At 38.4% G+C, this 14,194-nt stretch overlaps 1 protein-coding gene across 3 annotated transcripts in view; it reads left to right on the top strand.

Annotated features, from left to right (window-relative positions):
• CBFA2T2 (CBFA2/RUNX1 partner transcriptional co-repressor 2) overlaps positions 1-14,194 on the top strand; it is a 145,415-nt gene that overhangs the window by 92,873 nt on the left and 38,348 nt on the right. For all 3 annotated transcript variants that reach the window (XR_005531167.1, XM_039248735.1, XM_039248734.1), the window contains exons 2-3: positions 5,503-5,646; positions 9,934-10,175. Coding sequence is in view for 2 of the 3 variants with exons in the window: in XM_039248735.1 (XP_039104666.1) it covers positions 5,503-5,646; positions 9,934-10,175 (386 nt within the window). In the remaining variant the exon portion in view is untranslated. The remainder of the gene's footprint in view (positions 1-5,502; positions 5,647-9,933; positions 10,176-14,194) is intronic.

Here is a 14,194-nt window from a genome sequence, read left to right as displayed (position 1 = left end):
GAAAAAAATGTTTAACTCAACATACATAAACATGGCCAAATAAAATTATTAACTTTAATAGATTTGTAATCTAATTCAAGTAAATACGTACTGTAAGGCCATTATTATATATGTTCTCGTACCCCTCACAGAATCCTGTTTTGAGTGTGTTACCCTAGGAACACATGAGGAAAATCATTACCACACAAAACTAGTAAGTGATAAAGCATTTTTCACATCAAGTTCACCTTCTTTTACCTAAACATACTTTTTTCCTTGCAGCCCTGGGAGTTTCTTCATTCCAGTAGTCTAGGAAGTCCTTCTCCTGACATAATTGCATTTTTCTTACTTCATTTTTACACCTCTTCTATTTATTTTTCCATTGTATACTTGAGAATAATTTTTTAAAACTTTTAAAAAGCAATTTTTGGGCACCTGGGTGACTCAGTCCATTAAGCCTCTGGACTCTTGATTTTGGCTCAGATCATGATTTCACAGTTCATGGGTTTGTGGCCCTGCTTTGGGCTTCTCGCTAATGGTGCAGAGCCTGCTTAAGATTCTCTCTGCCCCTACCCTCCTACACTGTTGGTGGGAATGTAAACTGGTACAGCCCCTCTGGAAAACAGTGTGGAGGTTCCTCATTAAATTAACAATAGAACTCCCTTATGACCCAGCAATAGCACTGCTAGGAATTTACCTATGGGATATAGAAATGCTGATGCATAGGATTACATGTATCCCAATGTTCATAGCAGCACTCTCCACAATAGCTAAAACATGGAAAGAGCCTAAGTTTCCATCAACAGATGAATGGATCAAGAAGATGTGGTTTATCTATACCATGGAATACTACATGGCAATGAGAAACAATGAAATCTGGCCATGTGTAGCAACATGGATGGACCTTGAGGGTGTTATGCTGAGCGAAATAAGTCAGGCAGAGAAGGACAAATATCATATGTTTGCACGTATAGGAGGATTCGGAGGAACTTGACGGAGGAACAAGGGGGAGAAGAAGGGCGGAAATGGTGGGGGAAAGGGAGAGAGGCAAACCATGAGAGACTCTTGAATGCTGACAAAAACTGAGGACTGATGGATGTGGGGGGGAGGGGGGGATGGGCATGGAGGAGGGCACTTTGGGGATGAGCACTGAGTGTTATGTAGAAACTAATTTGACAATAAACTATTTGTAAGAAAAAAAAAACAATAAAAAAAAATAAAATAAAAAAATTAAAAAAAAATAAATAAATCCATGCCTTTCATAAGGCATTCTACAACCCAAAAAAAAAAAAAAAGTAAAAGTAGTTTATAATGCTTTGTCAATACTTTTATTTTTGGGCAATTTAACGTACAGGATTCTTCTCAAGTAACATTTATCTGGGATGCTTGTGTTTATGTTCTGTATTACTTCTCTTATAGAATAGTTCTACTCTTTAGTTTCATGTCTGATTCTTCCAATTCCTATTGAGAAGAAAAGCTCTGCTGTCACACAGAGGAGCCGTTCATTATTGTGTTCTCTCTTTCATCAGTTTTCTATTTTCATGATATCCATAGCTTATTGCATGAGGGAGAACTAACATCATTATTCAGACATGTTTCCAGAGCTTTTTCATGTTTGCTCTTCTTCGTTCCAATAGTGATATTGGAAATGCATGCGGTCATATGTTTGAGTTTTATTATTTTTTAGGTGTTATTTTTGAGAGAGAGCACATGTGCCCACTGGAGCAGGGGTAGGGCAGAGAGAGGGAGGCAGAGGATCTGAGTAGGCTCCAGGCTCTGCACTAAAGCAGGAAGTCTGATGGAGGGCTCGAACCCACGAACCGCAGGATCATGATTTGAGTTGAAGTAGGATGCTTAACTGACTGAGCCACCCAGGTGCCCCTCGAGTTTTATTTTTTAAGCGAAATATACCTAAGTCTTCAAAATAACCAAAGCACAGACTCGGTGACTAAATCAGTTACTTTGAATATTAAAAATCTTTGTTTAGGATCAAGTTGAACCTTTATGACAAAAAGAAGGGTTATTTTGATTTTCTTGGACTGAAGACTTTATTTCTCTTTGATAATCCAAGCAGTGGTGTTTATGGGCTCAAAGTCCCAATTGAGAGAAAGGAATTTATTCTCTTTGCACTGTATCTAAGGTTCCCTGGCATTGAAAAGAGCTCAAGATATGGTTGGTTCTTTCAGGGAATTCAGCTAGAATATAAAACATGAGTATCTGTTCCATAAAAATTCAGAAATGAAGTCACTGTAACAGTGATGACATAAAGGCATGGCATGGCCAACAATCAGAGGGCTAAAATGCCTACTCTGGAATGTACCCCTTATCCACCATCTGAGCAGCTGCTGTATTGTTAGGTTATAAACCACTTGGATAGATCTCACAGCATGAAGTGTCTTCATGCCACCCAGCCTCCAATAAAAATACCCCCTTACATGGTACTTGGTGCTTTTGCAGCTGTTAATTTTTGAATCATTCCATGTAATATCGCTGAGGTTAGATGGATTAACTGTTGATAGTATACCCATTTTCTATGGAAATCAAATATTAACTCAGTCATGGTCACATAGCTAGTTAGGTGGTATATCCAGAACTTGACACAAGGCTTCCCAGTTTCCAATCATCATTTCTATTTACTGAGTACCTTCTCTAACCTGGCACTAGTCTAGGCATTATTTCTTACCTTTATCTGTTTCCTACCAGGTAGGTCTTATTACTTCTTATTTGACATTTGTTGAAAATGGCCCAGAAAGGCGAAATGGGATTTGATAAAAGTCACGTAGGTTGTAACAGAGTGAGAATTCACATTAAATTTCTCAGTCTCCATACCCATGTTTTTTCTACTAGTCGATGTTATTGAACATGAGATAGAACACTAGTGTTGCAGGTTTATGAGTAGTGATGTGAACCAAAGATATGGGTAGTTTTAATTTGTAAACAGTACTCTGTGGCTGGGTTTTGCCCAGTATCTGAGCTTTCAGTAGTGTATAATTCAGTGTTCTGCAGTTGGGCTCCTCAGTTTTTCATTCTGCCAAGTGCTGAATGTTAAAACACATCTTGCTGTTAAGTCCTCCTCAGGCCTTTGGCGCCCTTGCTGTAAAGGCAGGTGGTCTGAAGAAAGGCTCCCTCTAGGTTGTTGCACACTATACACAACACATTATAGTGCGAGACAACTGTCAGTTCCTTCCTTCCCCTCTCCCCCACCCTCCAGAAAGCTGGGCCCCAGATGGAAGAGCTGGAAACATGTCAACCATTCTCTGAAGGGCATTGAAAAAAATACTGTCAAGAAGAAAAAGGCAAACGCAACAGCTCATTAGTCCACTAATCAGACAGGACGACCGTCAATTTCACAAAGAAAATGTCCTGGACAGAGAGATGGGAAGAGCTGGCAGAGTGTTGCCCACATGGCTCTCAGAGTGCTGCACATTTTTGTCAGGGCTTTTGTAACTTGAGGACATTACTTGATAGACTTTATATATTCATTAGCTCTCTTTCCAAAATATGACCAGTGCACACTGAAGCATAAAAATAATATTTGGTGATATTTTCCTCATTAGAGCATGCTCATGAATGTGCAGAGATGGGCTTTTTTTTTTTTCTTTGCCAGTGTCATGAATGTATTGTGTTTATAGCTATGATCTCACAGAAAGAAATCTTTGATTTAACATTCTCATTTGTACCTTTGGTGTATCCTTTTCTTGTACTTTAAATTGAATTCAGCAGTAATTGGAGAATAAATACATGGCGCTTAATTGAAAAGCTGGAGTTACCGAGAGGAACATAGTTCAGTTTAAAGATGATTATGGTGCCCCTGGCCCTATTAACCAAATATGTAACATGTTCTCTTTAATGGGGAAAAATAACTGAAGCTGTTAGAATATTGCTCCAGTCCTGTTGATATTAGCCCAGACCTATTTACAATGTCATTAATTTTAAAACTGTCAAATTTCTCTTTCTGGAATTTGTTGTTCTCTGCCGTTATCAAACAGCTGCTTATGAATTGTCCCCCTGGTGAACTAGCCTGTGCCTCATTTAGATTCAGCTCTACTTTTCATTTTTTTGGATACTGTACATCATAAATGACATTTTCGTGATTGGTGCCAGGGATGTTGACTCCTCCTCTTTTTTCCTGCTTACCATAGTTGATATATATAAAAATTTAGTACTTTGTCATTTGTGGTAATTTATATACAACTGATTATGATTCTATTTCCATGCCATGCAATTGATGCCTACTGGTCTAGATAGTCCCATGTTAGCTCCCCCCCCGCCCCCCTTCGCTCCCCCATTATTTGATGAATTTATAAAGAGAGTCAAAAAACAATGCATTTGAGATAAGCTGAATTTGTAACCTGGTTTCTTCCTTTCTCAGCCACTATCCTCACTGTGAACTTTCAGGTCATGTTACCCTTTGATCTTACTGGCTTGTTTTAGTTTCCTATGATTGTCATAACAAAGGTCACAAATTGGGTGGCTTAAGACAACAATAATCTCTCACTGTTTGGGGGTGGGGGTGGGGCAGAAGTCCAAAACCAAGGTATAAGTAGGGTTGAGTCTTTCTTGGGACCTCTGAGGAAGAATCTAGTCCATACCTGTCTCCCAGCTTCTGGTAGTTGCTGACAGTCCTTGGCATTCCTTGGTGTATAAATGCATCACTCCGGTCTCTGCCATCATTGTCGCATTGCACAACTACGTCCGTCTTCATGTTGTCTTCCTTCTGTGTATGTGTCTCTTCAGCCCTTCTTAGAAGAAGAATATCATTCATAGTGGATTTGGAGTCCTCCTGGATAATCCAGGATGATCTCCTTTCAAGATCCTTAGCTACGTCTTCAAAAACCCTTTTTCCAAATAAGCACATATTCACAGTTCAAGGTAGTGAGAGTAGTCCTCCCCCACCCCCCCATCCTTTAACCACAGGGGATATATTCTAAGACCCCCGTGGATTTCCGGAACTGCAGATAGTACCAAATGCTATACACATCTATGTGTTTTCCTACACACATACCTGTAATAAAACTTACTTTATAAATTAAGCACAGTAAGAGATTAACAATAAATGAAAATAAAATAAAACTATTATAATAATATAGTGTAATAGAAGTTATGTGAATGTGGTTTCCCCCAACTCTCCCCCTCTATCAGAATATCTTATTGTACCGTACTTACCCTTCTTTTTGTGATAATGTGGATGATGTGAGACAACAAAAATGCCTGCATGATGAGGTGAATGACATGGGCATGTTTACCTCATGTTAGGCTACTCTTAAACTTCTGACTATCCATCAGGAGGATCATGTGTTTCCAGACCATGGTTGGCCACAGTTAACTGAAACCCTAGAAAGTGGAACTGGCTGAGAGGGAACTACTGTAGATCCCTTTTGAGGGGCATCCATTCAGCCTATTCAAATAAGCATTCTTAAACTTCTCAGTCCTCTAGAAAAATATGATGGTATTTTAAGTTATTGTCAAAATTTTTATCATCTTTTAGAAAACTCTGACTTCCATTCCTTTTATTCTCTTTAGTTGGTGCTGAGAAAAGAGTGCCAGCAATGCCTGGATCGCCTGTGGAAGTGAAGATACAGTCAAGATCCTCACCTCCCACCATGCCACCCCTCCCACCAATAAATCCCGGAGGACCTAGGCCAGTGTCATTTACTCCAACAGCATGTGAGACCTCTTAATTTACTTGGGTTTGTGGGTCAGGGTGACATTTCAATCTAAGTGACTGGCTGCTATTAAGCCTTCTGCATATACTATTCAACATTTTCAAAATAGCTGTACGGTATTTTATATGTATACACACACATATGTACATACACATATACACACACACATATGGTTATTTGTTTTATAAATTGGTTTTGCCCTCTGAGAATAGTACTTAGCTAATTTAGAAATTTGAAAATTTAGTGATCTAAATATTTTGTTTTCATACTCTGGCTATTAAGTAGCTATTTTAATTTCTTGGCTCCAAAATGAGTTTAAATTATTATATTTATTTATAGGAATCAAAGTAAGTTTCATATAATTATCAAACAACTTCTAAAACTATTTGAGGACTACCATGGTAAAGCTGTTGACAAAAGAGAATGAATGTCGTCTTAGTTTGCTAGGGCTGCCACAACAAAATATCGCAGAAGGGCTGGCTGAAACTCACAGCTCTGGAGATAGAAGTCCAGGGTCACAGTGTCAGCAGGTTTGGTTTCTTCTGAGGCCTCTTTCCTTGGCTGCAGGAATGGCCACCCTTCCTGCTAAGTCCTCCTATGTGCTTGCCTCTGTGGATGTAGATACCTGCTGTCTTTTCCTCTCGTAAGGACAATTTTCATAGTGGATTAGGGAGCCACCCATATTATCTCATTTAATCTTTAAAGGCTGTGTCTCCAAATACAGTCACATTCTGAGATGTCGGGGATTAGAACTACAACATAGGAGTTTGTGGGGGCCATAATTCAGTCTATAAGAACTACATTAGTGCAGGGGCGCCTGAATGAGTCAGTCAGTTAAATGTCTAGCTCTTGGGGCGCCTGGGTGGCTTAGTCGGTTAAGCGTCCGACTTTCGCTTAGGTCATGATCTCGCGGTTCGTGGGTTCGAGCCCCGCGTCGGGCCCTGTGCTGACTGCCAGCTCGGAGCCTGGAGCCTGTTTCAGTCTGTGTCTCCCTCTCTCTCTGACCCTCCCCCGCTCACGCTGTCTCTCTCTCTCTCCTAGAAATAAATAAAACATTAAAAAAAAAATTAAAAAAAAAAAATAAAATAAATGTCTAGCTCTTGATTTCGATTCAGGTCACGATCTCACAGTTGTGGGATGAAGCACCACATACAGCTCTGTACTCAATGTGAAGCCTGCTTGGGATTCTCTCCCCCACCGATATAAACAAACATTGGAAAACAAAAAAAAATTAGCCAATAAATATATAATAAATATTCAACCTTGCATCAAGTTAATTCAAATAAAATCCAGTGTGTACTACCAGAATGTTCAAAATGGAAAATAGTATCAAGCTTTGGTGAGCATGTGGTGAGCTACCTGAACACTCTTATATTGTTTGAGTGTGAGAATATTATTTGGTAGTATTTAGTAAAATTGAATTTTCAAAAACCCTGTAACTCATCAGTTAGTTCTGTATGTATAGTTAAACACACAAAAATCAAAAGAAGACCCAGGTTAAAATCTAGCCTTACATACATGTCTAGATTTTTTAAATTTTTAGTATTTATTTTTGAGAGACAGAGAAACAGAATGTGAGTGAGGAAGGGGCAGAGAGAGAGAGAGAGGCAGAAGATCCAAAGTCAGGCTCCAGACTCAGCTGTCAGCACAGAGCTCTATGAAGGGCTTGAACTCATGAACCTCCAGATCATGACCCAGGCCAAAGTTGGAAACTTAACTGACTGAGCCACCCAGGCACCTCTTTATATGTCTAGATTTTAATCTGAATTTTTCTGCTTTTCTATGCCCATGCATGTTGACTCTCACAGATACTCTTCCTCGCTGAGCAGAATAACTTGGTGTTTATGGAGTGCCCATGATGCATCAGAGCACTCTGCTAGGTGCTATATGCATTTTCTTATTTAAATGCTTTTACATAAACTTACATACTACCTTTGCTCAAGCATTTATGTTTTTTGTGTTTATTATTTTAAAAGGCAAGAGGAGAGTCTAAGAGGTACAGCTTTAATTGAAGTTTTAATTATTATATTTCAAAACATTTGAAATTGAATAGCTACTATAGCCGTCTGACCCAAGGAAATAAAATGAAGTTTTATATCCTTTTTAAAATTCTGTTTTCTATTTCAGAGTTCTGCATCCTTAGATATAGGTGCTATCTTGAAATGAACAGATTTAAACCTAGGCTGTCATTCAGATTTCAAGACACAGACAATAGGAATATATATACATAAATTTAGCCCTTTTTACCTTCATATTTGACTACTTGGTGGTGGAAGTTTTTATTTTGGAAGATGTGCTCATATGCTTTCACTGAAGAGATTGTGAAAAAGCAGCATGGCTAAAAGCACAGTAATATATTCTGTTTATGGGTTGCTTCAAAAGGGGCAGCTCTCCAATGGCAATTGACCTTTCTGTGAACACAAAGAAACAGCAGACCACTGCAACTAATTTTCTCAATTGCTGAGGTTGAGTGTTGAGCTTTCCTTTCCAGTAGCTCTAGTGATCTCTTTTAATGGAAGATATAGAAGAGAATTTGCCTGTTAGTCTTTTATGTAGTGAATCATTCAGCAGCTTTTTCCTCTTAAGCTTAAGCTTTGCTAGCTAATGAACAAAGCCAATATATGTATGGTATACACAATCTACAAAACTTAGTATAGTATATACGGATATATAACATAGTGTTCATTAAAAAGTACACAGTCTTGGGGCACCTAAGTAGCTCAGTCAGTTGAGCATCCAGCTTCGGCCTAGGGCATGATCTCACAGAGTTCGGGTTCAAGCCCCGTGTCAGGCTCTGTGCTGATAGCTCAAAGCCTGAGCCTGCTTCAGATTCTGTATCTTCCCCTCTCTCTGCTCTCTCATTCTCTGTCTCTCTTGGTCTCTCAAATATAAACGTTAAAAAGAAAGAAAAAGGAGTGCACAGTCTGTTAAGACAGTGCAAATATAGAAAAAGTAAGTAGGTCCCATAATGGAAGCATCTATAGGCAGCAGAGAAGAGTTATTAAATCTACCAGGGTTTACCTTAATGTGGTGCCACAGAATCTGTTAAAGAATGTTTCTTAATACAGGTGATATCTGAGCATACATAGGATGAGGAAAAGTTGGCCAGATCAATTCTGAATCCAGGTCAGTCAAGGAGTAGGAACAGTATGGCTGACCAACTATGATTGGCATGGAGGCAGAAGAAGGGAAGTGGAAGATTTTTCACGATTAATGACTTGATGTTAAGCCCAATATAAGTAAATGTCAGTTTTCTAAGTTAGGTAAACATTAAATAATTGGGCTCTTTAAATTTGGCTTAAGTCTTGACTTAATTTGTTTCTCATGTCTTAGACATATGTTTTAGTTTTACCCTCCTAGATTTTTAAGCCTAGGTATGATTAAGTGAAAATCTATTGACACTTAGGCACCAGGTAATTTTATTTCACCCTTCAGAAGAAAGAAATTTTTACTTAATACCACCAAGTACTTAGTTTTAGGGTGGTATTCCACATTGAAACTAGCAAGAAATGACTAAGAACAATGGGAAAAAAGTAAACTGTAATTAATCACATATATTATAATATGAGCAGAAATAGAGAATTAGTGTGTCCTGTGTGGTGTCTAGAAAAGTGCTTAATTGAATGATCAAGAATCTGGCACTATTAATATCGCACTGTTGGAACAGAGAAAAATTGACTGTGATGGGCACGAATATTCTGAATGGTCTAAGAGATACATACTTATATTCCTTTTTGCAGAAATAGGTCATTAAATCTATAGCCTAGAAAAAACATTTCTCACTTTAACAGAACTCTCTCTTTTCTGGTTATCTATTCCCATGCTACATTGTAACTGATTCCTTATCTTCTTTGGAACCCCAAGATCAGGAAGGAGATGTAACATTAAAGATGCGCATTTGTGCATAAATGCAAATGCATAAATGTTGAGTCCACTAGAAATATGTATCCTACCAGACTCAGCTGCTGCAGTACCTGTTGCAGGAAATGTTAACACTACCTACCCCAGTCCATAGCAACTGTAGTTAGGTATCCCTTCTCCATGCTCTTACAGCACTCCATACTCTTCTATTTTAACACATCTGTGTTAATCTGTTATCGTTTTTGACCTGGTAATCTGTTTTACTATGTAGTAGTCTCACTGAGAGCAGAAACTCTTTCTTGTATATTCTTAATATATGCTTTACAAAATTCAGATGAATAAACGAAGGTTAATGCAAACAGGAAGAAATTAACAAAGATCCATGTGTTTTGCACTTAAACAGTCTTTCATTTTGGCTTTTTTTTAGTAAGCAATGGCATCAACCATTCTCCTCCTACCCTGAATGGTGCCCCATCACCACCACAGAGATTCAGCAATGGGCCTGCCTCTTCCACATCATCTGCACTAACAAATCAACAGTTGCCAGCCACTTGTGGTGCTCGGCAGCTCAGCAAGTTGAAACGCTTCCTTACCACGCTACAGCAGTTTGGCAATGACATCTCACCAGAGATTGGGGAGAAGGTGCGGACTCTCGTTCTAGCACTGGTGGTAAGTACAGCATCACTGTCTACAGCTACCTGAGTACGTGGCTTAGAACCAAAGCCAGCATACCTGTAGCAACATGGCAAAATATGCAGACTAGATCAGTTATTATATAACTCGTATTAAAGTGTGGAATTGTGGATTTTAATTATGGATAACAATGCTTATTAAAGAAACAAATCTATAATGTTTACCTCATTATGTTGATTTTAATTCTAAGAAGCATCTTTGAATTTGTCTTAAAACTGAGTTTGAGCAGGCTGCTGAGGTTCAACCAAGCTAATGCAAGGTTTTGTTACTTAATGTATTCAGTGCCTGGTGCATTGTATCCAAACCTGAGAGAAAAGAAAAGCAGGGAGTTTAATTTTCACAACAATAATTTGTAAAATTATAAGTCTCGTGGTCTAAATAGTGTCAAAGGGATTACATTATTCAGCTCCTCATGCAAATGTAGTTTCTTTAGAATTTTCAAGGTACACATAATTTTTCTTTGTAGAAGGAGTGTGGTGAACCCCTGGTATAAGGCAATAATTTTCTGACATAGGCAGCCAGGTAGGGTTTGTGTCTCAGTGTATGTACATAAGGAAAGTACTGACAGTTCCCTATGTTTATAAATGGAATTCTTCAAAATTTACCTCCTGAAAAAGCAATTCATGCTTCTGTGTGTTAGCCTCCACCTATGATAAAGGTGAATCATGGTTTTAAGGCTTAATGTTGTAGTTCTTAAAGTGTAATCAGGGACCCTTGGGATTCCCCCAGACCCCTTCTGGAAGTTCTGAAGGTCAAAATTATTTTCATAATAATATTAAGATGTTCCTTGCATTTTCATTCTTATTCTCTCAGGAGCATACAGTAGAATTTTCTCGAGGCTGCATGATACAGGCTGTTGAAATGGATTAAATGCAGAAGCAGATAAGAAAACCCAGCTGTCTTTTAATAATCCGGACATCAAAAAGATTCACAAAACTGTCATGGCAGTGCCATTCTTCCTACATTTTTGGAGAAAATACAGTTATTTTGAAATGGGTTGTTAAGAAATGATTTCCATATCCTGAACTTTATTAACATTGGGATTATTGATAGATGTAACCCACATAAATTAGGAGTCTGAGACTAAAAAGTTGAATAATTGCTACCTAAAAAGATTTCTCAGTCTAGCATAGAAGAAACAACTTTCATACAAGGCAGAATGTGATAAATGACTTTTTCATCATTTCAGATTTAATCCCTTTTGATTGTTAGAGCTTTAGGTTCATTCTCTCTCTCTTTTTAGGTTGTTCATTTTCATTACTATATTATATAGTATTTTAATGTAGGAATACAATTTGTACTTTTTGCTCTTGATGGACATTTGAGTTGTTTGCATTTTGAAGCAGTCAAAGAACCTAATACCAGCCCCACGTTCTGAAATTCCTTAAAAGAATTCACAGGACGTGGCATATAGCTGTGCTCACAACTAAGATTTATTACAGAGGCATAAGGTTACACAGCTGGATCATAAAGGAGAAAGATACGGGTGGAATCTAGTGGAATCCATGTGCAGGCTTCCTTATGCTCTTTCTCTTGTATGAATAGTCACACACAGCTCACTCTTCACCCAGCAGTGAAAATGTGGTGACGTTTGTGTGACGTTTTTCCCAGGGAAGTCTAATAGAGACTCTGTGCCCCAAGTTTTTACTAGAGTCTAGGTACGTAGGCACTCTTCGCCAGCACCTACCAAAATTCCAGATTCCTAGAAGGAAAATTAATGTTCAGCAGAAACCGCAATGTTTGCAAAAACAGTCCTGGCACAGTGAGCCACCCTTACCAGTTAGGAAAGTTTTTTAATTTTTGTTTTGGGGGGGGAAACATTTATTGGTCAAATTTTACACTACTGGGTCTAGACTAAAAAAATGGGTTTAAATGTCAAGATGAGTTTGAACATAATTGTAAACAAAGCAGACATCAGAATGTCATTCCAGTTCTAGTAAGAGATTACTTTAAGGCACAACTTTATGTATATATATTGTATACATAAAATTATATATTATATACATATATATATAATATAATTTTAAGTTTATTTATTTTGGGAGAGAGAGAAAGAGCACAAGCAGGTGAGTGGCAGAGAGAGAAGGAGACAGAATCCCAAGCAGGCTCTGTGCCATCAGTGTAGAGCGCCATGTGGGGCTCAAACTCAAAAACTGAGATCATGACCTGAGATCAAGGCTCCGATGCTTAACTGACTGAGCCACACAGAGGCCTCAACTTTAAGTGGAGTCTATGCTTGAAGATAATTTCAAGAGTAAAAGAAAAAAAATGACAGACCTCATTTGAGAAAAAAAAATTCAAATTTTGTTATAGCTATAGAAGTATTTATATGTAGATGTAGCCAGTTGTGTCCTTTAAATGGCCATTTTCAGGTTAATTTTTTCTTCCTGATGATATCATCAGTAGGTGGTAAAAGCACACATAACGTTTACCAACTTACCCCAGTTTTAAGTGTACAATTCAGTTATTTAAGTGTATATGTTGTTGTGCAGCCATCACCACTATGTATTACCTCAGGAACTCTTTTCATCATGCGAAACTGAAACTTTGTGCCATTAAACCAGTAACTCCCCTTTCCTTACCTATCCCTTCAGTTTCCATCAACCACCATTCTACTGGACTACTCTAGCTACCTCATATAAGTAGAATCATACAGCGTTTGTCTTTTTGTTGCTTATTTTGCCTGGCATAATTGTCCTCAAGGTTCATCCCTGTTACAGTATTTATCAGATTTTTCTACTTTTTTTGGCTGAAAGGTCCATTGCATGTACATACCACATTTTACTTTTCTGTTCATCTGTTGATATACACTGGGGTACTTTTACCTTTTCGGTTAGGGAAAGTTTTATATCTGTATGGGACACTGTTTATCGCCCAAATTCATAGGTGCCAGCCGATGGCCCAACTTTGTAATAACCTTTATTAAGGTTATCAGTTTTAAACCTGCTATATTAACTCTTTTCTGTATGAGGGCCATTGCAAATAATGTTACTAGAAGCATTCTTTTACATGGTACACATGTGTAAGCATTGTACTGAACAGTGGAATTGGGATTTCATAAGGTATGCATATATACCAATTTCATATGTAAGGCTATTGGTTTTCTTACGTGTTATACTAATTTATACTCTGATATAATGTGATTTTTATTAAGATCAGTATCCTAATCTGTTCAGGCTATTGCAACAGATACCAATGACTGGGTGATTTATAAACAGTAGTCATTTATCTCTCACAGTTCTGGTGGCTGGTAAGCAGTGCCAGTAGATTTTGTATTCAGTGAGAGCTCACTTTCTGGATCCTAGATAGAGCTGTCTTCTAACTGTGTCCGCACAGGGCCAAAGGGGCAAGGGCGATCTCTTAAGGTCTCTTATATAAGGTCACTAATGCCATTCCTAAGAGCTCTGTCCTCATGACCTCTAATCACCTCCCAAAGGCTCCACATCCCAATACCAATTCATTGGGAATTAGGTTTCCACATAAGAATTTTGAGCGGCACAAGCATTCAGTCTATAGCAATTGGTATTGAAACCATGAATGTATTTGGAGAAGTTGCAGAAAAGGAAGTGTCTATTAAATTTAACATTATTTTTAAAAAATTTTAAATGTTTATTTGTGAGAGAGAGAGCACTCACACAAGTGGGGAAGGGGCAGAAAGAGAGAGGTAGACATGGAATCTTAAGCAGGCTCCAGGCTCCAAGCTATCCTTACAGGGCCCAATGCAGGGCTCGAACCCACGGATGGCAAGTTTATGACCTGAGCAGAAGTCAGACGCTTAACTGACTATGCCACCCAAGCACCCTTCCATTCATTATTTTATTTTTTTTTTTAATTTTATTTTTTTTAATGTTTTATTTATTTCTAGGAGAGAGAGAGACAGCGCGAGCAGGGGAGGGTCAGAGAGAGGGAGACACAGAATCTGAAGCAGGCTCCAGGCTCTGAGCTGGCAGTCAGCACAGGGCCCGATGCGGGGCTCGAACCCACGAACCGCGAGA

This window comes from Hyaena hyaena, unplaced genomic scaffold (assembly GCF_003009895.1).
Source record: "Hyaena hyaena isolate Hyena2069 unplaced genomic scaffold, ASM300989v1 scaffold_315, whole genome shotgun sequence".
In the NCBI taxonomy this organism is placed as follows: Eukaryota; Metazoa; Chordata; class Mammalia; order Carnivora; family Hyaenidae; genus Hyaena; species Hyaena hyaena.
The sequence above is the reverse complement of the archived record's forward strand: the minus strand, read 5'-3'. Positions and strand labels throughout refer to the sequence as shown.